This window comes from Megascapheus bottae, chromosome 34 (assembly GCF_031878675.1).
Source record: "Megascapheus bottae isolate mThoBot1 chromosome 34, mThoBot2.hap1, whole genome shotgun sequence".
Lineage (NCBI taxonomy): Eukaryota > Metazoa > Chordata > Mammalia > Rodentia > Geomyidae > Megascapheus > Megascapheus bottae.
In genome coordinates, this window is record NC_143542.1 from 5,449,728 (window position 1) to 5,475,753 (window position 26,026).

Sequence of the window (26,026 nt, forward strand, 5' to 3'; positions counted from 1 at the left end):
CAGTCCTGGGACTTGAACTCAGGGCCTGGGCACTGTCCCTGAGCTTTTTTTTTTGCTCAAGGCTAGCACTCTACCACTTTGAGCCACAGAGCCACTTCGGGTTATGTGGTGGTTAATTGGAGGTAAGGCTCATGAACTTTCCTGCCTTGACTGACTTTGAACCACAATTCTCAAATCTCAGCCTCCAGAGTAGCTAGGATTACAGAAGTGAGCCACCGGTGCCCTGCTTTGCCACAGTTCTTTGCAGGTGCCAAACACCTCTTTGTTAACCATCCTCATTCTCTTCCCTTCCCCTTTTCTTCCAGCCCTCTCCCATCCCATCAAGTACTCAACTGGTTCCGCCGATGTGTGTGAACCATATTCTTTGGTCACACTTTTGTTCATAATTCATGTATTTACTTCCTTACTGATTGAGTGCCAGTACTAGGGTAATTGGGCTTGGGACACGGAGCTGGCTTGCCCAGCTGGAGCTCTACCACTTGAGCCACATTTCCAGCCTCCTGAGCAGCTAGGAATACAGGTATGAGTCATTGACACTCTGCCATAGCTTTTCATTGATGTCACTTTAATTCTTTGTTCTCTTTGGGATTAAATCCTGGCATGCCAGGCAAGTGCTCTGCTACTAAAGTAAATCCCCCCATGTGCTCACACCTGTTTTCTTTTTTTCTTTAACATGCAGCCCTTTATTTTATTTTTTGCCAGTCTTGGGCTTAGGTCAGGGCCCCAACATGTAGCCCTTTAAAAACTGGATTCCAGGGGCCTGGAGTTTGGCTTAGTGGTTAAAGTGCTTGTCTAGCATGCACAAAGACTAGGGTTTGATTCCACGGTACCACATACATAGAAAAAAGCTGGAAGTGGTGCTGAGGCTCAAGTGGTAGAGCTCTAGCCTTGAGAAAGTCCAAGGACAGTGCTCAGGCCCTGAGCTCAAGCCCAGGACTGGAAAAAAAAAATAAATAAAAAATAAAAAAAATAAAAAAATAAAAATAAAAACTGGATTCCAGTGAGAATGCTGAAGAGTACTAAACCCTCTATGGTAATTCAATTTACAAAACTGAATTCTTTGTTTTGTAACTATGGCCACAGAGAAATTCTTCAGCCCCAGGGACTGCTGCTCAGACGTCCCCCACCTCTTCCTTAGTAGGCGTGTGTGTCTGTGAGTGTCCTGGGGCTGGTGCCCTCTCTCAGCTTTCTTGCTCAAGACTGTCACTTGAGCCACAGCTCCACGTTAGTAAACCCGAGCTTGTTAACCTAAGCTTCCCAGGCGTGATGGAACTCTCTCCCTGCTTCGATTCTAGGCTCTTGTCATCCCTTTCCTCTCCAGCTCCTTCTCTTCATCTGAGCCAAAGCTTCGGTTGCTACCCAAGGCTTGGCCAACACTCTCACACCTTCTTTTGCTTTGAAGGCAAAGCTTTTTTACTTTAGCCAAAAGAAGAAAGGAAGGGAGGAAGGGAGGGAGGGAGGGAGGGAGGAAAGGAAAGAGGGAGGGAGGGAAGGAAGGAGAGAGAAAGGAAAGAAGGAGGGAGGGAGGAAAGGAAAGAGGGAGGGAGAAAGGGAAGGAAGGAAAGAGAGAGGGAGGAAAGGAAGGAAGGAGGGAAGGAGGGAGAAGAAATAGCAGGTGTCTGGCAGGCAGCAGAGCCTGGCCCAGTAGTTCAGAAGGAAGGAAGGAAGGAGGGAGGGAGGGAGGGAAGGAGAGAGGGAGGGAGGGAGGGAAGGAGGGAAGGAGGGAAGGAGGGAAGGAGGGAGGGAGGGAGGGAAGGAAGGAGGGAAAGAGGGAGGGAAGGAGGGAGGGAGGGAGGGAAGGAGGGAAAGAGGGAAGGAGGGAAGGAGGGAAGGAAGGAGGGAAGGAGGGAAGGAGGGAAGGAGGGAAGGAGGGAAGGAGAGAAGGAGGGAAGGAAGGAGGGAAGGAGGGAAGGAGGGAAGGAGGGAAGGAGGGAGGGAGGGAAGGAGGGAAAGAGGGAAGGAGGGAAGGAAGGAGGGAGGGAGGGAGGGAAGGAGAGAAGGAGGGAGGGAGGGAGGAAAGGAGGGAAAGAGGGAAGGAGGGGAGGAAGGAGGGAGGGAGGGAGGGAAGGAGGGAAGGAGGGAGGGAGAGAGGGGAGGAGGGGGAGGAGTCAGCGGCGCCTGCGGGAGCACGGCTGGCCGGGGTCTGTCCACGCGGGCACACCCGAGGCGGGCTTGCACACGCGCGTGTAAACGTAGTCTATCTAGCTCTCGATGCTCACACGGGGCTCCCGCCGGGTCCCTCCCATACAGCCCCGGTGAGCCGGGACGGCCGGGCGCCGCGGGAATCCGCGCGGGAGAGGCGGGAGGCGGCGCGGGCTCGGGGAGGGCGGAGCCCGGGAGGGGCGGGGCCCGTGCGGGCAGACCCACCCCTTCCCGCCCCGCCGGGGTGATGGGCAGGCCTCCTGGCCAGTCACAGCGCGCCTGTGGCCCTGAGGGCCAGCCCGGCGAGGAGCGCGGAGCGGCTCCGGAGGGGGCGGGGAACTCCCTGGCTGGGGGCGGGGTCTCCTGGCGATGGATGGCGATTCCAGCCAATAGGAGGAGGGATCCGTCCCGTTAGCGCCGGATCCCCCACGGGCAGGGCGGGGCAGGCGGCGCCGCGGGGATCCAGGGGCGGCCGCGGGCCACAGAGTCGTCTCGGTGAGGCAACATGGACCGTATGGCGAGCTCCATGAAGCAGGTTCCCAACCCGCTACCCAAGGTGTTGAGCCGGCGTGGGGTCGGCGCCGGGCTGGAGGCGGCCGAGCGAGAGAGCTTCGAGCGGACTCAGGTGAGGACCGGGGGGCGCCGGGCGGCGCGGGGTCGGGGCGGCTGTGGAGGGGAGTCCCGCAGGCCCGGCCGAGCGCTCGGGGGTCCCGGGGAGCCCGGGGCCGCCCGGAGGCGGAGGAGGAGGAGTGGAGGGAACGGAGGCCGTGCCCCGGCGCCTCCCCGGCACCCCCGTCACCGGAGCCCGGGAGGGGGGCTCGGCCTCCGCCCCAGCTCCTCCCCGCCGCCCGACAGCGCCCGGGAGCGTGGAGGCCGGGCGTCTCCGCCCTTGGTGGACTCATCCGTCCAGGAAAATCCATCCCCGGGCCAATCGGAGGACCCAGGCCGGCCTCCACTGCCCAGGGGCCAGGCCCCAGCTGTGCGGTGCCAGGGGAAAAGAAATGGTGGATAGGGAGGCCTGGGAGTGTCCTACAAATGAGCTTTCCAGAGAGTAAACGTGTGTGCGCGTGCGTGCACAGACAGACAGACAGACAGACACCACGCTGGTACTGGGGCTTCAACTCAGGGGCTCACGTTCTTGCTTCCCTTTTCACTCAAGGCTGCGGCTCTACCACTTGATCCGCATCTCTGCTCCCCAGCTTTTTGCCTCATGGACTTCCCTTGCCTAGGTGTGGGCCACGGGTGACTCAGGTGACTGGTTTAGAGAACAGAGCTCCTTAGCCCTAGAACCTCTACTTCCTGCACCCTCTGACCCTTCCCACTCGTGTCTTGAAAGGTGAGGACTGAGGTTACCCCAACTCGGAGAAGAAGGGGAGAAAAGTCTGCTCTGCGTCCTCAGATCCAGCCCTGAATGAGAGGGCTGATTCTCTGACAGCAGGATGACCCCTGACCTAAGGAGGTTTTTGTGATGGTCTTCAGCGGTTTCCGCCTTGTCACGTGGAGCTGCTTCCTCCTGCAAAACCCCTGCGCACGTCTCCTCTGGAAGAGGAAAAGAAATAAATGTTATTTTAGAACAATCAATTCCTTCCAGAGGCTTAGATCAGTAAAAACTGGAGCAATAAAGAACTATGCTCAAGAATTTGACCCGTTATGGTGATAGAAATTAGGTTTGGGAAAATTTCCAGCCCTGACTGGCATGTCCCCTGGCTGTCCAGGGACACACCAACAAGGAGAGTGTGTGCAGGTCAGTGTTTTCTCTAGAATACTTGTCATTAGCCAGATTTAATTGAGCGCGTGTGTGTGTTAAGGAGATGTAGATTGGACTAGGAAAAGAATGTTACTGTTGAAATTTCTTTTTTCTTTTTGTGGAGGGCAGGGTTATGGGCTTAAACTCAGGACCTGGGTGCTGTTTTTGTGCTCAAGGCTACTGCTGTATACTTGAGCCAAGGGCCACTTCGGTTTTTGAGTGGGTAATTGGAGACAAGCCTCTCATGGGGACTTTTCTGCCCAGGCTGGCTTTGAACCATGAACCTCAGATCTCAGCCTCTTGCGTATCTAGGATGGCAGGCGTGAGCCACTGGTCTCTGGCTTTTGTTGGAACTTTTAAGGGCCAGGCATGGCGTCTCATGCATATAATCCCAGCAGTTGGGAGGCTGTGCTGGAAGAGGAAAAGTTCAAGGATAGCGTAGGCTGCACAGCAAGACAAACAACATCACTTGCCCCTAGCCCAGCATTAATCATACTGCAAAAATTCATTTTGTGTTATGGAAACTTATCAAACATATCATAAGATATAAAAATGAGTTAGAAAAATGATAAGGTAAGAGAATCAGCTCAGGTGTAATAACAATTGTAATTAGCTGGGCACTGGTGGCTTATACCTAGAATCCTAGCTACTCACTGGCTGAGATCTGAGGAACACAGCTCCCAGCCAGCCTATGCAGAAAAGTCTGCATGAGCCTTCTATTTCCAATTAACTACGCAAAACAACATTAAGCAGCCGGAAGTAGCTCTGTGGCTCAAGTGGTAGAGCAGTAACCTCGAGTACAAAGAGGCCCAAGGACAACTCTCAGGTCCCGAGTTTAAGCCCTATAACTGACCATTAAAAAAAGGAACTAAATTATTCTTTAGCATCACTCAAAATACAGCCCTTCCTTATCTTCCACAGTCTTGGTGAGACCCTGTGAGGTGGGTGTCAGCCAGGTTTTACTCTGCGGAAATTGAGTCACAGAGAGGTTAAGCAAGTTACTAGAAGTCACACAGCTGCAAGTGATCCCACATGAACTACCAGTGCCCCCGGCTGCAGATAGATCCTTGGCTTAAGGCTGGGCATGTGTAGGGCACTTCCAGGCCGGCCCGGGCTATGGATTAAAGCGGCTGTGGGAATGGTAGCGTGCAGGAGAGCTCTCACCAGGTCCTCAGGCCTTTCATGGGTTAGCACTTGCCTGGTGGAGTGGAGAGGAGCAATGGCGTCTTCCAGCAATGAATGGGGAAGTGGTGGGAAGGGTTTGCTGGAGGCAGAAAGTCTTCCCGCCAGGGAACGGAAAGACTGTCTTCTGCGTCACTGCTCTGTGTGGCCCTCAGTAAACCATGAGGTTCGGGGTCAGATGCTTAGCCCAGCCCCTGGCCACATTTCTATCTACTTGCTGTTCTTTTTCTGATGGCTCCAAATCCCCTCCAGGTCTCCCTTCCTCCTGTCCATGCTCAGTGGAAAGCCCTGCCCCCCATCAGTGGGCTGTGGTGGCTTTGCCTGACTTCCTCTCCCAGACCCTGTACCCTCTGCCCTGCCTTCCAGCCACTTCCTGGAGGCCTTCCAGCCTCAGTTCTGTTGACAGTGACCACCTGGCCACTCTCTCTGCCAATGTGGGTATCAATGGCCCATTTTGATGGCCCAGCCACAGCTCAGCCCCCCCCCCCCGCCCACTACCTACTCATCTCCCCGCTCAGGGGTCCTTAGTATCTGCCCAGTGCCAGGGAAGTGAAGGCAGCATCTTGCCTCCCCAAAGCTGCTGTAATGATGTCTTGTCTGGGAAGCTGGTGTGAGTGTAATGAATGATTTCAGCTGGGCAAACACGGTGGTTAGGTGTGGGCCTTGTTCTGTGGACAGGGCCTGTGACTCAGGAATCTGGCATCTTGCCTGGGCTCCTCCCCACACTGAGTGAAAGGGTGGAGATTTGGGCTGGATGTGGTGGCGCGTGCCTGGAAGCTTAGCCACTAGGAAGGCAGAGGTGGAGGATCCGGGCGGGAGGATCAAGGTCAGGGTGACTTGGGCAAAAAGGAGCAGATGGAAAAGTACACAAGAACCCAAGTATAGACAAGAGGCCTCTGAGTTCAGTTTCTGGTCCCTCCTCTTCCCCCCAAAAAGGGTAGAGGTTCAAAACCAGGACACCGGGTCCCCCAAATGTCAGGTCTTTTTCACTTGTATTGGCAAAGAGAATGATTCTGGAATGAGCCAGGAGGGTGCGCGTTGCAGACAAGCCAAATATCCTGACTATTTACTTCACTAGAGAGTGGTTTTCTCTATGGCTGGTTTATTCTTTTAACATCCACTTAGGGAGCATGTACCCCAGAGGGGACACAGAGATAATCAAGAGACCAGTTCCTGGGGGGGCTCCTATGTGGTTAGAGGGGTCCCAGCACCAGCGTTACCTGAAGCCAGACCGTAGAGTGTTTGCTTGGCGTGCACAAGGCCCTGGGCTCAATCGCCAGCCTCACACACACAAAAAGCTGGGTATGGTAGCTCATGCATGTAATTCCTTGGGAGGCAGAAGCCAGAGGATGGTGGATTTAATGCCCGCTCCATAGGGAGACCCTGTCTCAAAAAACAAAACATGGCAGACCGGAGTGTGACCTAGTGGTAGAGTGCTTGCCTAGCATGCATGAAGACCTGGGTTTGATTCCTTGGTACCATATACATAGAAAAGGCCAGAAGTGGTGCTGTGGTTCAAGTGGTAGAGCTCTATCTAGCTTTGAGAAAGCCCAAGGAGTGCCTAGGCCCTGAGTTCAAGCCACTGAAATGGATAAAAACAAAACAAAAAACCCCCAAAACAAAAAATACCCCCAAACCAAACCAAAACCCACAACAGAGCAAATGGTGCTGTGATTCTTCCTTGGTCCCTTAGATGGGAGGAAGCTGTGAGCTTTCTTTGGACCACTCTTGGGTCATTTTCTGTTTTTTTGTTTGTTTTTTTTTTTTTCTCATTGGTAATAGTGACAGTGGCCAAGTTAACAGTGATCCAGGTCTTGCATGAGCTGCTGTCCTGTCCTTGTAATGTGTCTGACTTAAACATGAGGACTGTGTCTTTCTGAAGGCTGGTGAGGGGGGAGTTGACTTGATTTTTTTTTTTTGGTAGGTTATGGGGCTTGAACTCAGGGCCTGGGTGCTGTCCCTGACTCTTTAGCTCAAGACTAGCTAGCACACTACCAGTTTGAGCTACAGTGCTTCCAGTTTTCTGGTCAGTGCCTGGCAGACTGTTGATTTCCCCCCCCAGAATATTTGCACATGTGTAATGACATCTGTTGGGGAAGGGGACTGAAGTCAAAACACAAAGTTTTACTAGTTGCCAGGCATCAGTGGCTCACGCCTATAATCCTTACCCTTCGGGAGACTGAGATCTGAGGATCACTGTTCAAAGTCAGCTCTAGGCAGAAAAATCTGTAAAACTCTTCATCTCCAGTGAACCAACAGAAAGTCAGAAGCGGAGGCATCAGCCTTGAGTGGAAATCAAGTTGAGCTTGAGACCCTGAGTTCAGATCCAAGCATGTGTGTGTACGCACACACCAAACCCCCAAAGCAAAACAAGAACCCCACTTGTTCATATCCACGCATGTGTGTGTATTCACACACTGAATCCCAAACCACAGCCCCCGCTTGCTCATATCCAAGCATGTGCATGTACACATAAACCAAACCAAAACGCCCACTTGTTTGTTTCATCTACCTTAGGCCTATGGGCTATACGTCATTTGTTAAAGCATTGCTGTTATTATATATTTATTATCCAAGCTGGTCTTAAATTCCTGATCCTCCTGGTTCTCTCCCCCCACCTTTATTTTTAGGAAACCCACGCTGGTTTAGAACACTTTTTCTCATCTTCAAATAGTTCTACAGAGGAGTTTCATTATAAACATGGCCAAGCTTCAAATTCTTGATCTTTTTGCCTCAGGGTTCCGCTCTAGTGCTGAGATAATAAGCAGGTGCTACCACACCTTAAAAGGAGGCAAGTGATTTAATAAATATTTTAGTGGCTCTGCTGTCATGTTGGACATCCGAAAAAAAACAAAAACAAAAACAAATGTGGCGTCTGTTCATAACCCCACTTAGCAGGAGGGAAGAGAAGAAGATTGTGTTTCAAGACCCAAAGGAAACAGACCAGAGGTGGTTCAAATGGTCAAGGGGCTCTGAGTTCAATCCACAGTGAAGAAGGAGGAACTATGTCTTCAGATCCTTTTGGTTTAGATTCTCAAGTCTGTAATTCCAGTTTCATGGAAAAGAAAAATGAACTAGCTCAAGATTTTTTTTTTCCTTGAACCAGGACCTGGGCACTGTCCCTGAGCTTCTTTTGCTTAAGGCTAGCTCTACCACTTGAGCCACAGCACCACTTCCAACTTTTTCTGTTACGTGGTACTGAGGAATCAAACCCAGGGCTTCATGCATGCTAGGCCAGCACTCTACCACTAAGCCACATTCCCAGCCCTAGCTCAAGATTCTTAAGGAAGTGACTGAGCTGGGACCCAAATCCAGGACCACCAATCCTAGGGTGTGGCTTTCCATTGCTTCTCTCTCTGTACCCATTTACTCCCTCTCTCCTCTGAGCTTTGGTGTCCATCCACAAGGAACAGACCTCCCCTACTTCTGATTTTTTTTTTCTCTCTCTCTTTCAGTCGTGGAGCTTGAACTCTGGGTGTGGGCGTTGCCCCCGAGCACTTGAGCTCGGGACTAGCATCCCATCACTTGAGTCACAGCACCACTTTGGTTTTCTAGTGGTTAATTGGAGATAAGGGTCTCATGGACTTTCATCCCCGGGCTGGCTTTGCACCGCCATCCTCAGATCTCAGCCTCCTGAGTAGCTAGGATTATAGGCGTGAGCCACTGACGCCTAGTTCTACTTCTCATTTATCTCTTCCTCCTTCCTCTGCTCTCACCGCTGACCAGTGGTTTCTGTTTGTACATCTGTGATGCCAGCTTCCCACACCTCCCCACCCTGGCCTGTGTCACCACTCTCCCAGCCATCCTCATTCTCCCACAGCAGCTTTCCCTGCCTCTGTCCTCCCAGCTGCATTCTACTGATTGCTCTGTGATGCAGTCCCGGCTTCCCATCACCCTTCACCACTCCTGCCTTTGCTTCTGGAGACCAAGTCTTGTTACATAGCCTAGCTGGCCTCAAACTCCTAGACAGCTGGGATTACAGGCATGGACCCCCACGCTCGCCTCTTCATGAGCATGCCAATGTGCACATCTGTGGTAAAGGTGGAAGCCCAGGACAGGGAGAGGCTGGGAGTCCTTGATGCCTGGCTATGGCTGACTGGCAGGGAGTGACAGACATGGTCAAGGCACGAAGTAAAGGTCAAGCATCTCCATTCTGAGAATTCACAAGTATGACATGGCGTGAGCATCTGTATGATGCCCCACGGGTGTTATTCGCACTTTACCTTGCTGTGACCGAAGGTACCTGACAAACTTCAGAAGGTAGATTTTCTGTGGCCCATAGTTTTGGAGGCTGTAGTCGAGGTCAGCTGGCTCCCTTGTTGCCATGCTGAGGTGGCACACATTGGTGAAGGGCCTGGAGAAACCAAGTTGAGCACTTCATGGTGGCCAGCAAGTAGAGAGACAAACACAGCTTAGGCCCCCAAGGCCTACCACCAGTGACATACTTTCCTACAGTCTGATGCTGCCATTTCTAGCTTCCACTACCTCCTAATCATGTCATCGGGTTGTGGATCCGCCTGTAGATCTGCCCATTCATTACGTCAAAGCGATCCAGTGACTTCCTGGCGATTTGATCTACCAGCTGGGGACCAGGCCTTAGTGAGCCTTTGGGGGACAGACACGTCATTCACAAATCATAATGCCCTGAAACTATTTCATGCTCCAAATGACTAAACCATAATATATAAAAACACCTTCAGATTTGTATATAAAGGTGCATACGAAATAGAACTTCCTTTTGTGTCTAAATCTAACTCCCAGCCTCTCAGTATTTCCAGAGATACCCAGATCCAGGAACCATTTGTGGTTGCAAGTATTTTGGATTAGGGAAAGTAAGCTGAGCACTCTCCCTAGAGAGTAAGAAAGTCTGATTGTGCTACCGAATTTCCCTTTTTCAAAATGAGAGACTAGAAAAGCTTCCAGAAGATCCTTCCAGCTCTCCAGTGTTTTAGCTTACAAATTCCTGAAATCCGACTTGCAGATGAAATGGCCAGGAGCTTGATTGAGCTCTTGAAAGGATTTCCCATGTGCTCTGTTCAGGAGGAGCGGGGAGTGGGCAGCGGGAAACAGGTGTCACCCTGTCTGATTGCCCCAGCCCATCTGCCAGACACTGATGAGCGCTTGCACCATGCATCAAGGACTTCAGCATTCCCTTCCCTGAGACAGGCGGAGACCTGGGTGTGGCCCTCCTGCTGCTGTGGGCTGCTGGCCAGTGTGCTGCACTGGCCAGAGGGGCTGATGGCCTGGAGCACTGCCCACCTCACCAGGGTGTTTGGCAGCCCCACCTCTGGGCTGGGTGCAGTCTGCTTCCTGTTTCCCTCCTGGGAAGGCAGGGAGGAGCCATGGCCCCAGGCCTGGGCTATGCAGACTGCACTTAAATATCCATAAGGGGGCCTGAACTCAGAGCTTTCCACTCTTGCTCATCTATCATGTGAGCTGTGCCTCCAGTCTTGGTCTTTTTGCTGGTTATTTATAGCTAGAATCTTGTAGACTTGACCCCAGTTGGCTTCAAACCACAGCCCTCAAATCTCAGCCTTCTGAGTAGCTCAGACAACGGGTGAGGCCCTGGCCCTGCTGCCAGCTCACAATGGCCAGCACTGCACGTTGAAAGCCTCTGTGCACTTGACTGTGCAATGTTAAAATGGGGACATCGAGGCTCAGAGGGGATAAGTGGTTTACTCAGGGGGTCAGGAAAGGGGACTGAGCTTGGCACCTGGCCAGACTGATCCCACATGGCCTGCTGTCTGTAAATCTGAATCTTGGTCTACAACTGGTAACTTCTTAGAAAAGGAATGGAGATTTTGTTTTTTCCCCAGTTGACTTACTTGGCTATTTAAAATTCCTCCCAGAAGCAGTATTTTTGGTAACATGTAGAGCCATCACAGGATCTGAGTTTAGCTGGTGGTGATGCAGACTGTTCAAGCCAGACTCCCTGGGAGGCAGAGGCAGGAGAATCTTGGGAGCCCAGCAACTTTAGGCCAGCCTGGGCAACATGGCGAGAGCCCATCTCAACGCAGAACAAACAGCTCGGTGTGGTGGTACGCAGGTGTAATTCCAGCTATTTGGGAGGCAAAAACTGAAGAACGCACCTTTGAGGTTAGCTCAGATAAAGTTAGTGAGACCCTAGGTTTTGATCTCTGGGCCTCTTGCTTGCTAGGCAAGCATTCTACCAGTGGAGCCACTCCCCCGCCCTTTGCTTTTGTTGCTTTTCGGGTGTGTGTTTGTGTTTCCTGTCTGTGGCTCAGGGTGTCCTGGACCAACACCCTTCTACTTACACCTCAAACATATGTAGGATGGTAGGCGTGTGCTATGACGCCCAGCTTTTTATGTTGAGATGGAGTCTCATGAATGATTGTGCCCGTTTGGCCCGGATCCTCCGTCCTCCTGCTAGTTCTCCGCCTCCCATGCAGTTGGTTTAACAGCTGTGCACCCACAACTGCGCCGGCTATTGGTGGAGATGAAGTCTTGTGGACTTTTTGTTCAGGCTGGCCTAGAACTGAAATCCTCCCAGCATCTGCCTCATGAATGGTTGGGGATCCCTGGCCGTGAGCCCCTCACCAGGTCCCATGCACGCATTCCATTCGGCCTGTCACCGACTGGCTGTGTTCCTGGCTCTGCACACGCTCAGCGCAGGTAAACCCCAGGCTGCTTCCATGTAGTTGTACATTGTGCAGCGGTGGACAGGCAGCGCCCGCTCTGCATCCTGGAAGTGCATGGCACTCGTGGGTTGTGTTGTTTTGTTTTCATTGTCACTTCGTGTGATGCATTTCTGTTGTGCCATTAGGTGGCACTTGTCCCTTGTCTTGTTTTTCTCTGAGGTTGCCTGATATATATATATATATATATATATATATAATTTTTACTTTTAAGTCTTTTTTTTTCTTTTAAGTCTTCTTCCACACTCTGGATGCAGTTGTTTTTTTCTGCCAGTCCTTTGCCTTGTGAGCACTGTCCCTGGGCTTTCTCAAAACTAGAGCTCTGCCACTTGAGCCACAGCACCACTTCTAGCTTTTTTTCTGTGTATGTGGTATTGAGGAATCGAACCCAGGTCTTTGTGCATGCTAGGCAAGCATTCTACTACTAGGCTAAACTCCTGGCTCCATTAAAAACAAAAACACAAACAAAACCTCCTTATTAGGCAGGTGGTGGTTTATGACTGCATATTTATTCCCTGTGCAGTTTTCTGTACTTATATTTTTAAAATGCAGAAGTTCAAACAAAAACAGAAGGGTTTGGGACATGGCTTAGTTGGTAGAGTGCCAGCCAATGAGTGGAAGCATCAAGTACCGAGTTTGAGTTTCAGTCTCTGACCAAATAAAGAAAGGAAAAAGAGTCCTTTGCTCCTTTGAGGCCTCAGCAGGGCCCTGTTGGTGCCCTTGCTCTGATGCCGGGCTCCAGGCAGCAGGAAGTGGGGACCTGTCATTTGCCCCCACTTAGCAGGTTACCCTTGCCTTCTATTCCTCTGTATCTTCTGTCTGCCTTCCTTAGTGGCAAGCAGAAACCCCCTGCACCCTAATTTTCCTGCCCCTGGGTAGCGTGTTCCCCAGCACAAGGCTTCCCGCCAGCCAAGGCTCAGAGCATCTGTGAAATCCAGAACAGAACAGGTGGCAAAATGCCGTACAGCTTACGATGGCAGGCTCGGTGACGCCGTCCGGGACCCGTGGGAACACTAGCCTTCGGACGGGTGCTTTGAGGCCTACGACGGAGCCGGGCCACCAGGGAAGCCCATTCCAGCTGGTTTCCTCCATGTCTCTCCTGTGGCCCTCGCCCTCCCTCCCACCTCCGTCTCCATCACAGGCACTGTGAGTTCTCCTGAGCCACAGCCAGGGCCATTTCTCCCAGAGTGGCAGGTCTGCCCAGGTCACCTCTCCTGGGTTGGCAGTGGTAGATGTTCAAAAAATATACATTATGGGGCCGAAAGGATGGCCTAGTAGAATGCTCGCCTGGCATGCACTAAGTTCTGGGTTTGATTCCTCGATACCATATACACAGAGGAAGCCGGAAATGGTGCTGTGACTCAAGTGGTAGAGTGCTAGCCTTGAGCAAGAAGTGTCCAAGGACAGTGCCCAGACCCTGAATTCGAGCCCCAGGATTGGAAAAAAAAATTACGTCGAATCTGGAGCTATGTGGTAGAGCAGGTGGTTAGCATGTGCGGGGTCCTGGGTTCTATCCCCAGAGCCCCCACCTAGATTGTGATCCTATTTCTCACTTTCATTACGTCTAGGAGATCCGTAATATTCTATGTATTCATATGTGATTGCATTTATCTCTATCCACGGATGTAGATGTGACTGTATTGAAATATATGTTCATATTATTCATATTACATATGTTGAGTGCCTTATTCTTCTATAACTCTGTGTGTGTGTCTGTGTGTGTGCGTGCGTGTGCGTGCATGCATGTATGTGCATGCGCCAGTGCCAGTCCTATGGGTTGGACTCTGGTCTTGGCACTGTCCCTGAGCTTTTGTGATCAAGGCTGGTGTTCTACCACTTGAGCTACAGCTCTACTCCAAGCTTTTTGGTGGCTAATTGGAGACAAAAGTCTCAGACTGTCGTGCCAGACAGAATTAGCTTTGAAACACGATCCTCAGATCTCCGCCTCCTGAGTAGCTGGGATTGCAGGTATGAGTCACTGGCACACAGCCATCTATGTAACTTTGGTTCCCTCTCTCAGTATCTGTCCTTCAATAAGGCTAAAACAGTCTTATTTGTACAACAAAGGCTAAAATATTTCGGATGCAGAACTCAGTGACAGCCATTTAGGTTCTAGTTCTGGCCTTGAAACCGTCTTGAACTAATACACCCTGAGTCTGAACCTAAACTGGCATAGTTAGAGCCTTGAAGGAAGCTTCTGTCCTAAGAGTTCACTCGTTCTCCGAGGGTATTGTGGTCCCTCTCTGGGGAGGCTGAGTCAGGAGAATTTCCAGTGTCAGGCCAGTGTGGTTTCCATGGAAGGACCTCCTTGCTCAGGAAACCAGTGGCGGGGGCGGGGCGTTCATTGGTGACTTGCTAGGCAAGTGCCTGATGGGTCTCATTCCAGCACCTCAAAAAAAAAAAAAGTGCTCTGCATGACCCTCAGCTGAAACCTCAGCTCCTCCCCTGGCCCCAGCCCCAAAGGCACCAACCCAGACATCCTCCACATCTCTACCACACCAGGCCTGCCCGGCCCACTTCCCTGTATGCTGCCAGAGCCAAGTGTCTCAAGCTTTATTTCCTGTTTGTCCTCCCCACACGTTCTCCCATGCCTGAGCCCACCTCATCCCCGACTCTGGGAACTTCCCTGCCCATGCAACAACCACCATGTTGGGCATCAGAGGGAATGTAGGCGACCCAGGTGACAACCAAGTCCACACCTGAGTGCATCCATATTTCATATATGTCTCCATGCAGCCAGAAGGCAACTTGAGGAGATGTTTTTCCTGTCCCTGGTGTTTTGCCTGACCTGTCAAATGAGGCCAGGTATAGAATTTCCACAGTGGCGTCATGTTGGTGCTGGAAATTGTGGATTTTTCTCCCTATCCTGGGGATTGAACTCAAGGGCCTTTCACTTTCAAGGTGGGTGCTCTACCACTTGAGTTACCCCTCTCTCCTTCCCTTTGTCTCCTTCCTTCCTTCCTTCCTTGGTTGGCCTCCAACTGTAGATCTTCCTGGCTATACCTCCTGAGTAGCTGGGATTACATGTGGGTGCCACCACATTTGGCCACGTTGGAACCTGAGTTTCTGTCTTTGGCCAAGGTGGATTGTACCCCACATGGGGCTCGGAGCTTCCCTTTCTTTGTAGCCTGCCCACCTTATCCCAGGCGCTATGCTTAGCAGCCAGCAGGATGTAAATCAGTGCTTTTTGGATGACCTGAAGGTGCCTAATAAGGCCTAAAAGTAGCCTTGGGCCCTGCATCCACTCTACTAAGTCAGGCTCAATACTTAGGTGAACGTGTTTGATTTCTTTGCCACTGAGACTAATCAGCTTAGGTGGCTCTGCTGGGATAACGGTAACTGTACCTAAAAGCTGGAGTATTTAGGTGGAAGGCAATGTCTTCCCCTTAGTGGTATATGGCCTTGTATAAAGATGGAGCCTGTCTTCAGACCTCTGAATTTTAGTTTGATTTCAGGTAGGGTCTCACACTTTTGCTTAGGCTGGCTTTGAGGATGGCTAGAATTGCAGGCATGGCGTGGTATGAGGGGAGGGACCGAATGCTGAGATAGAGGAAGTATTCCTGATATAGGTTTTACAAGAAGATGGAAGGGTGTAACCGCAATGGCTTAGAAGGGGAAACGGGAGGTGGCAGGTGGGAAGTTGCCCCCCTCCTCCCATACATCTATACCCTAACCCTGGGACCTGTGAGCTGGCTCTATTCCTTGGCAGAAGGGCCCCTGGTTACAATGAGGCACTTTAGGTGGGGAAGGTATCTTGAATCACCTGGGCAGACCCCGCGAATCACAGGATACCTTCTAGCTGCATTTGTAAGAGCTTGAGCACGATTCTTCTGGATCTTAGGATATTTGCATATCATCATTGTGGGTGTTACCTATGTTATAGACATACAAATTGGGGCCTGAGTCTCAACATGAAACACATATTTGTTCCATTTACAGTTTACATACCTATTCAATCCTGCAGTGATTTCACAGTGCAAGGACAGGTGACAGCCAGCCAGGAGGCAGGGACAGCTGGCCTAGGGCTGCTAGAGTGGGTTCTACCACTGATTCTTCCCAGTACCACCAGTAGGGAGGGCAGCCTAGACCACACGTTGGTGGGAGCCCACTGAGGCCATGCTGACCTTCCACCCTGGGTGTGGTGGCCCTGTCTGTGGTCTGAATACTTAGGAGGCTATGGCTGGAGGACCTCAAGTTCAGGATCAGCCAGGGCTGACGTGTGAGACTGTCTCAGAGGAAAAATAAGAAAACGAACCCCGTGTGGTTTTAAGCTGCTGGGCTGTCGTTGTTGGATGCACTGGTGATAGAAATGGAGCGGCAGAGGGGAGCCTGTGCTCCAGGCTGCCTGTGGATCCTGGGACCCTGGCTGTTTCACGTGCCTAGTTAGTGCACAGAATCAGACGCTGCCCTTCCACGCCTTGTCCTGGAGGTTTCATCCGGAAGCAGCCATTTAGCAGCCCGTTCCAGGAATTTCTTCTCCCTGCTGGGCTGTGGAGTTGTTTGGTGTGATTCTAACTTGGAGGTTCATAGACACAATTGACTTAACCTTAAAGAATGTTTTGATGACGTGCTGGGCTGTTGAAAGGCCAGTGGGAAATCCCAGAGCAGCCATAGGACTGGGTGGCCCCTCTGCCGGGAAGAGTGCTGGCTTAGACCGGAAGTGGGGTGCATGACGCTGCATCCCACCAGCCAGGAGGTGGGGACCTGTGGCCAGGGTAGCTGGGAGGCCTGGATCCATGCCCAGGGTGGCCAGGAGGTGAGAACCTGTGGCCAGGGCAGCAAGGAAGGGTTCTGGGCAGAAATTAGGCACATGGTGGGGTCTGGACTGTTCCAGTTACGTGAGCATAGCCAGTGGAGCTTGGGAGCCTGGATTCTCCCAGCTGTGTGGGCTAGTCCGACCTCTGTTACTATAAGGAGATCACATCATCAGCTTGAAGAGAGACAGGGCTTCTTTGGACTCGGGATTTTAGCGGCTCTGTGTGTGGTGTGAGCTGATGGGCCTGTGGCTGACAGCATAGGTGGTGGAGCAGGTGGCAGAGCAGAGCCAGATGAGAGAAAGAGGAAAGGAGTTTGGTCTTGTAATCCCTTTCAAGGACAGCCTCCAGTGGCTTGGGGACCACCCTCCTCCCAGAAACAATCCAAAGTACCATGGATCTTTCTATTTTGCAGTCAGCCCTACTGTCCACAGGTTTTTGGGGGTGTATCTAAGAAACGAGAGGTAAGGACTGTCCAAGATTGCCCCAAAGGCTTAGAGACCGTGGCAGGCAGTTAGTGACTTAGTGTCCTGTCACAGCATTGGTGGGAACTCTCTTGGTATGGCATCCCTTCTCCTGCCATGGACAGCCTTGGCCCGCACTCTGCTCTGCTCTGAGACCCTTCCTCCCATGTAAATGGCTACATGTATCCTTTGGTGACTCATGTGGGCGGGGGACCCTGGAGGAACTGGCTCCCAGAGTGGGAGTGTGGCCCAGTGGCAGTGCCTCCCTGGAAAGTATACAGCCCAGAGTTCAAGGTCCCAGGTTCAAAACCTTGTACTGCCCTGGAACAAAGCAAACCTGGAAGTCAGGAGCTGGGACCAGGCTGAGGGGAGGGCATAGCCATCTCCATTGTGCCTGTAGCACATTTATTCTGAGTGCCAGTTTCCTATATTTAGAATGTCTTTTGCCATGGGAAACAGAAAGTGAAAAACCAAGTGATAACTCACCAGGCTAAGAATGACTAGAAAAACACACTGTCTAAATCTAGCCCTCTGTTGCAATCATATCACTGCAAATTAGTTTAACCCAGGTAGAATTTTAGTGATGGAATGTAGCGAAAAGAGCTCTGTTGGCTGGTAGTTTGGCCTAGCAGTAGAGTGCTTGCCTAGCATGCATGAAGACCTGGGTGCGATTCCTTGGTACCACATACATAGAAAAAGCCAAAAGTGGTGCTGAGGCTCAAGTGGTAGAGCTCTAGCCTTGAGAAAACCCAAGGACAGTGCCCAGGCCCTGAGCTCAAGCCCAGGACTGCCCCCCGCCCCCCCAAAAAAAGCTCTGTTGAAGCTCTGTTGCCAGCACCAGTGCTTGAACGAATGCTTCTCTCTCAGATCCCCTGTGTAACCAGATCAGTCCTGCCGTCCTGCCTTGCAGCTTCTGGTCATCAAGATGCAGGGAAGCAGTGCGTTAGAATGAACGCACTCGGTGTTAGAGATTGAGCTAGGCCCTGTCTGTCAGGGAGCTCCTGAACAGAACCAGTGGAATACACAGATATAACACATACACACATATGTACTCCTGCACGCGCGAACACACACACACAGGTACCTGTTCTGTAATAGCCTGCATACCACATGTGTGTTCCATATACATCACAGTGAGTAATAAGTATGTAGGGAGTAGAATCGGTGTGGGCGCTTGGCACACGTGATCTGGGCCAGTAGTCAGTCCATCGTGGTCATCTGTGAGCTGGAGAGCAAAGCGTGCCAGTACCTGCTGGGCTCAAGGAGCTGATGTCTCAGAAGGAGAGGGGCCCAGTGATGCAACCCTAATTAAGGGATGGAGGCCCGAAGAGTCTACTGTGAGTCCACATTGAAAGGCTGAAGATTCAAAAGACAAAACAAGAAACCCAAACACACACACTGAGGAACAGTCAGCTGTGCGTCCACATGTAAACTTCCCCTCTGGTTTTTGCCCCATGCAGGTCCCAGCCTATTGGATGGTACAATCACATTAGGGTGGGTCTTCTCCTTCTGTCGCTGGCCCACATGCCAATCATCTCAGAGACATCCTCGCAGACTCATCCAGAAGCGTGCTTCATTAGTGCTGTGGGTGTCTCTCAGTTCCGTTAGGAATCCCATTTCATCAGCTGGGTGCTGGCGGCTCACGCCTGTAATCCTAGCTACTTAGGAGGATGAGGTCTGAGAATTGTGATTCAGAGAGAGCTGGGGCACAAGAGTTCGGGAGACTCTTATCTCTAGTTAAGAACCAGAAAACCGGAAGTGGCATGGTGGCTCAAGTGGTAGAGCTGAAGAGCTCAGGAACTGTGCCCAGGCCCAGAGTTGAAGACCCACGACTGAGAAAAAAAAAAAAAGATGACCTCTGACACCCCAGAACCCAGGAACGGACCCCACAACACCTGAGTGTGACTCTTCAAAAGGGTCAAGGTCAAAACAAGGATTAGCTCACCAAAGAAGAGGCGTAGGAACAGTCACCAGCTAGGGAGACTCTGAAGACAGAACAGTTCATGCGAGGTGGGGTCCTGGAAGCCCATGAGGACCGAGAGGAAGGCCTGGAGACATGGGGTTAGTTCTGTAGTACGGGTGATAGTATTATTCTTGGATTGGTTATAGAAGACATGAGTTAATGGGGAGTTAGTCGAAGGGTGCTATTTTTACAACTCTTCTTAAGATCATCTCTGGAAACATCCTCACAGGTCCCCAGAAGCATGCTGTACCCGTTCTCTCAGTGTCTCTCCAGTCCTTGCTCATCCACTGTGTGTAGCCCCCCATGTCTCCACCAGGTTCCCAGGCATTCGCTTTGCCCCTCCGAGGTCCTGTCCAGGGTGGTCTCCAAGTCCATGGCTTGTGTTATATTTGGCTGCCCGCTGCCCTCTGCATATCACCCTGCGAGGATAGGTGTGGTTAAATAAGAGAGCCATGGAATGCATGAGGATGGAGCTGTTGAATGACTACCTGGAGGAATGGGGGAGGGAGGGAGGGATTGAAGGAGAGAATGAATGAGGGAGAGAGGGAAGAGTCAGAGTGAGTGAAAGGTAAGCGATGTGAGCATAGGAGCAGTTGGATGGAGGATGGAGTGAATGGTGAGAAAGTGAGTTAGTTGAATGAATGAGAAAATGGAGGTCGACCCTGCCTCTCAGAGAGAGGCTAGCTGCCAGGCTAGCTGTGGGGGACAGCCTCTGGTGGGTTCTACTTTGCTGACGGAAGCAATCCATCCTTGCTCCCTGCTCTCCACCCTGTCACTGTCTCCTGCTCTGGTCCCCTCAGGCAGGGCTTGCTGGAACCTGGGGAGTTCTGTTACCATCTAACCTTGAGCATCTCAGGCTGTGAGCTGCCCCGGGTGTGGCAGGCCTGGCCCCTCTCCTGCTGCTGAGAACTCACCACAGGAAATCAGGCTCATTTTCAGGACCAAGTAGTCTCTAAATATAGCCTCCCACTCCAGATACTTAAAGAGCTCTGCTGGTGATGTTATGTCTGAACAGAGAAGGGGAAAAAATAATTCCCCTCCTTCCCCCGGTAGAGCAGAGCATGGTTGCATGAGGTTTTCTTGGGACCACAGGACACAGATCTGCAGTATGGGGTCAGATGTTTTCATTATACAAGTACCATGTGTTTATCCTGGTCCCGCCACCAGCTTGACGCTTCGAGTATAGACTTCTGGAGCCGGACAGTGGTTTTGTTTTTTTTTTTGTACTGGGATGGAATGTGCAGTCTTGTATATGCTAATTAGGCCTGTCTCCTCTCCTTCATTTCTTTTCCTCTTCCCTTCCTCTCTTTCCTCCTTCCTCCCTCTCTCCCTCTGTTGGGGGCCGAGTAACGCCATTCTAATAACTTTCTGCTGAGACCTGTAGTGGGGTAAACAAGTGGACCTCTTTATCCTGCCCACCTGTTGTGCTGATAGGCTCCCGCACCCAATATAAGGAGGGGAGTTTTAGAGAGAGGGAGATTCCTGCCTTGATGAAGCTGCGTGGTTTCTGTTCGTGCTCCGGAGAAGCAAGGCTGAGTGCGGGAGGACAGTGGGCCCTCTCCTCTCGTGGCTTGGACTGGTTGGGGTGTGTTTTCCCATCCCTCCTCAAGAGGGACTGGGGATGAAGGACCCCGACATATTGGCACCCAACGTGGGGCACGAAAGAGGCATGAAATGGGGCATGAAAGGGGCACGACTGAGTTGAGCCAAGTGAGACATGGAGGAAAGACTGAAAAACCAGAGAAAACCTGAAAGGCACCAAAAGACTGAACAACCAGGGAAACCTAAAGGGATTTTGCAGGCTGAAGTTGCTCACAAGGAAAAAAAAAAAGACAGGAAGACAAGGAGAAAGAGAGGGACAAAGAGAAAGAAAAAAAGGTGATCAACAGGAGAAAAGGAAGCAATTACCTGCAAAAGTCAAAGAAGAAAAACTCAAACACTGAAAAACCAGAGAAACCTGAAAGGAAGATAATGCAAAGAAAAAGAAAAAGGGACTGAACAACCAGGGAAGCCTGAAGGGAAAATGCAGGCTGAAATTGCTCACAGGAAAAGAGAAAAAGACAGGAAGACAAAGAGCCAGGGAGAAAGACAAAGACAAAACTCCTCAAAGACTGAACCAGCGAATGTGTGTGTGAAAGAGATTTTACTCATTCCCAGGTCACCTCCGAAGTGCAGGTCACTTCAGGTATGGTAGGGGGGGAACCTCGCGGGAGTCTGACCAGAGCAGTATAAAGGCGAGGATATTTTAGAATAGAACCGAAATGGGTTCAAACCGGAACGACCGCGAATGTGTGTATGAAAGGGAACGAATGTGTTAAAGAGATTTTAGAATAGAACCAAATGGGTTCAGACTGGAACAACCGCGAATGTGTGTGTGAAAGGTAAATCTTAAGTCTATACGGGAGTAAACAGTTTAAGAACAGGTGAAAAGTGCAGACTTGAGAAAGAGAATTAAGTGGTAGTGATTTAGAAAGCCTGTGTTTGGGTGCAGAATAGTTGAAAACAGGCTAAAGCTTTTTAAAGTCCCTGAGTCAGCTTGAAGTTACAGAAAATGGATCTTCACCCATAACCCCCTAAAAATGAAGGGACCAGAGTCATTTTTGGAAAACAAGGGGGGACTGGAAGACTCTTAATTCTTCCATTGCCCTGCTATCCGTATGGCTTGTGTGAATGTTGTTTTCTTAGTTAATGTTGGAATGTTTCCCTATTTTCTCTGTTGTAGTCAGAGCCACTCAGTATACTAGTGCCTGGACAGGGGGAGGACAATGCTTTCCCGCTCATCAGTAAAAGAGACTTTGGTGTTTTCCTGCCCTTACTGCTGCGAGTATTGTCCTTGCCACTGTGGTTCCTACAGAGAATGCTTTGAATGTGAGGACTGGAATTGTTATGTGCACAAATGACAATATTCTAACTTTGGGTGATAGTTATCTTGATCAGTTTTGGGACTGATCAGTTTGGATTTGTTTTTATGCACTATCATTGTAATATGTCTATTGCCTGCCTACAAAGTCAACGCAGAAAGTCCATGCTAATGCGACAGTCATCTGCTCCCATGGAAGTAGGTGCATCCCCTCAGGTCTGATTTGCTTAAATGGACGGCTGGTAGTCAAAGACGGGCAAGTCCCAGCTGTGAGCCTATCGACCTAAGACAGGAGCCAAGTAAAAAGGACTTGGTGATCCCATGAAGAAGACTAATGAGCTTGGAGACACCTAAGACAGGCACAGCCGATCTAATATGGTGGTAGCCCCACATATCCTAAGTTTTGTCTTTTTTAAGATAAAAACGGGAGATGTTGGGGCCGAGTAACACCATTCTAATAACTTTCTGCTGAGACCTGTAGTGGGGGTAAACAAGTGGACCTCTTTATCCTGCCCACCTGTTGTGCTGATAGGCTCCCACACCCAATATAAGGAGGGGAGTTTTAGAGAGATTCCTGCCTTGATGAAGCTGTGTGGTTTCTGTTTGTGCTCCGGAGAAGCAAGGCTGAGTGCGGGAGGCCAGTGGGCCCTCTCCTCTCGCGGCTTGGACTGGTTGGGGTGTGTTTTCCCATCCCTCCTCAAGAGGGACTGGGGATGAAGGACCCCGACATCCCTCCTTCCCTTCTTTCCTTCTTCCTTCCTTCCTTCCTTCCTTCCTTCCTTCCTTCCTTCCTTTCTTTCCCTTCTCTTCCGCCATCCATTTTTCTCTTTTTTGTTGGTTGTGAGGCTTGAACTCAGAGCCTCGGCATTGTCCCTGAGCTTTTGTACTCAAGGCTACTACTCTGTCACTTTGAGCCATTGTCACTTCGGATTTTCTGGTGGTTAATTGGAGATAAGTCTCATGAACTTTCTTGCCCAAGCTAGCTTCGATCCTTATATCCCAGCCTCCTGCATAGCTGGGATTATGGGTGTGAATGTCTTCCCCTTCATTTGTTGATGATTTGTTGTCTCCATGGTTGATACATTCTAACATCCCAGCACTCAGGAGCTAAGGCAGGAATCATGAGATCAAGGCCTACATGGGCTGAAGAGAAAGGAAAGGGCTACAGGTATGGCTCAAATGGTAGACAGCTTGCTTAGTATGTGTGAGGGAGACCCTGGCTGCAAACCACAGTGCCACCAAAAAAGATAGTGCACACTCAACAGAAAACACCTCCTGCCCTGGACAAGGCATCATAAGGATGATACCGGCCTCCCTGCCACAGCCTCTTGGCCATGTTGTCAGAAGACCTGTGTTCACCCGCAGGGGCTGCCTTCCACCCAGCATCTCTCGTCCTCTCTCTGCTCCCCACCTTTCCTCTTCCCCTTCTTTTCCTTTCCCCTTCCCTTTTTTTCTCCTGTTCAATATAAAACAAATTTCAGACACACAGGGCAGGACACAGCTCACACCTCAGAGAGGTGAGGATGGTCATTCTGCTCGCTCCTGACCTCCCCCTCAGAGGCAGGCCCCTCCCACCTGCCACCTCTGCTCGCCTTTATTTGGGCTTGTGGGGTGGTCAGGATAGAGAGTTGTGGCTTTTGCATTTCAAGTGTCCCCACCAGACAGTGAATGGGGCCATTTAAGGAGGTGTGTGTGTGTCCATCCATCCCCATGATATATCTCTCTCTCTCCTTGTTGCCGGTCATGAAGCTTGAACTCAGGGCCTGAGTACTGTCCCTGAGCCTCTGTGCTCAAAGCTAGCACTCTATCACTTGAACCACAGCACCACTTCTAGCCTTTTCTGTTTATGGGGTGCTGAGGAAGCAAGCCCAGGGCTTCATGTATGCTAGAGAAACACTCTACCACTAGGCCACATTGCAGCCCCTCTTCCTCTGTTTTGGAGAGGAATCAAGTTTTGTTTTCTGTCCCAAGTTTTTGTTTTCTCGCCTCCGTGACCCTGGCATCCTTGTGTGCACAGCCGTCTACACTCACCTTCCCCACCCTCTGCACAGGCCAGGTCATTGCTACTTCTTCCTGGACAGTGACAGTATTAAAAATACCACACCAAGTCTGACACTAGTAGCTCACTCCTGTAATCCTAGCTACTTGGGAAGCTGAGATCTGAGAATCATGGTTCAAAACCATCTTGGACAGGAAAGTCCACGAGACTCTTATCTCCAGTGAACCACCTAAAAAGCCAGAGTGGAGCTGTGGCTCAAGCACAAAAGCTCAAGGATATCACCCAAGCACCGAGTTCAAGTCCCAGAACTGGCACGTAAAAATGAATTTTTCAGGAGCAATACCCAACCTTGGTCTCCTTTGTTCCTTGTTGCCATATCATACCAGGGGTTGGGTAACTTGTAGACTGGAGGCTTGTTTTGTCTGTGGCTGTAGAGGCAGCCAAGTCTAGAACCATGTGTGCCAGCTTCACTTCCTCCAGAGTCACATGTATGTACGTCATGCTGTGGTAGGACACAGCCAGTGTGCTAGATACTCGAGCTCCTGTAACAGCTCACGAACGCAGGAGGCCACGGTCCGGACTTAGCTGTGGAGCTAAGCTTCCAGTGCAGGGACTTCCAGAAAGTTCAAATCAGAACAGACTGTTTCACAGGTATAGAACATTCCGTGGTTTTCATATTGTTTTTGCACCTATCCAAACAAGGCAGAGCGAAGTATTTCCTCAGAATCTGTTTTACAGGACATACTTGGAAGTCTAGAGTGGAAGGAGCATGGGCGGGGCCCTCGGGGAGGAGGCACTGCAGGGCATCCTACACAATGGAGCATTTGGAAAGAGAAGACACTACACAAAGAGCCCTGTGCACACACAGCAGAGGAAACAAACCCCAGACTGAGCTAGAATGGAAATGGAGATGCAATTGTCATTTTCCACTGAGCTCTGGCCGTGTGTGTGTGTGGGTGTGAGCATGCTCAGAAGAGACTTGCGATGGTGATACCTCGCCTTGATAACCCCCCGAGTTATAAAGTGGCCCACAGGTGTTGAGGACAGGGCCAGTGTGCATACAGAGCTCAGCAACCTGTAGGAGGTAGATTGGTTCTGGAAGGTTCAGGAAATCTGTATAATCATTGCTGACCACTAAGTGACCTGAGGGAAGACTTCAGGTAGTTGCTGAACTAGTAACAACTACAGAAAGCAGCAGCGACAACCCATCTACCAAATGATTGAGCATGCTGGCTTCCAGATTGTCCATTTGTCCCATCTGAAATATCCTTTTCCTAACAAGAACGATGGAACATCCAAGGACACAGACTAACAAAATCCTTGGTCGGGGGCTGGGGAGGAAGCAATCCACATAAACTTTCTGAGGAAGTCTCCTCCAAAAGTTGAAGTTACTGGAGACAGTTTAAATCAGCAGTTTTCATGCCAGTCATGCCTGTGTTTGCTGTAAATACCAGCACTCAGGGCCAAGAACTTATCTGAAAAGAGAAAAAAAGAAAAGGGCTGGACAAAGTGGCTCACGCCTGTAATCCTAACTACTCAGGAGGCTGAGATCTGAGGATCATGGTTCAGAGCCAGCCTGGGCACTCCAAAGCCATGACACTTACCTCCAGTTAATCACTAGAAAATGGGAAGTGGTGCTTGGCTCAAGGGGTAAGGCGGTAGCTTTGAGCTGAAGAGCTCAGGGAAAGCACCCAGGCCCAGAGTTCAAGCCCCATGACCTACAAAAAAAAAAGGAGTAGGATTTGCTGAAAAGAAACTATGCAGTTCAAGAGAAGTTTATTGTGTGAGGGAAAGAGCAGCCCTCCAGCCACCAAAGATGGAGTCAGGTGATGGAGCAAGAGGCACTGTGGTAGGAGAGAGATTATATAGAGGAGAGGTGTGGCCACAGCGGAAGTGGAGGTGACCTCAGGGGATGGAGAACTACCTCAGTCTGGGGGACCACCTACTGACCCCAGACATGCCAGTCGCCAGGGTGAGGGGTGCTGGACAGGGATTTCCAAGGTGCAGGGGGAGAGAGAGCCAAGGGAAGGGCCATTCTTCCAGGCAGACCTAATGGAAGGAGTGAGAGAGATAAAATGTAAAAGTATAATTGAAACAACTTCACTAAAGAGCCTCAATAATGGATTAGAACTGGCAGGAGGAGGAATAGTGAATATGAAGTTTATCCAATTTGAGGGACAGGAAGAAAAAAAGTGAAGGTAAGTCATCTGAACACGAGGGTGGGTGGAGGTGGGGGGGAGAGGGATTCAGTGACGGCAG

The 26,026-nt window shown here is 50.8% G+C and overlaps 1 protein-coding gene across 1 annotated transcript in view; it reads left to right on the forward strand.

The window, feature by feature from the left end:
• Positions 1-2,647: 2,647 nt before the first annotated feature.
• Positions 2,648-26,026, forward strand: part of Hip1 (huntingtin interacting protein 1) — a 73,368-nt gene continuing 49,989 nt past the window's right edge. The window contains exon 1 of the mRNA XM_090324175.1: positions 2,648-2,767. Coding sequence (XP_090180301.1) covers positions 2,648-2,767 — 120 coding nt within the window. The remainder of the gene's footprint in view (positions 2,768-26,026) is intronic.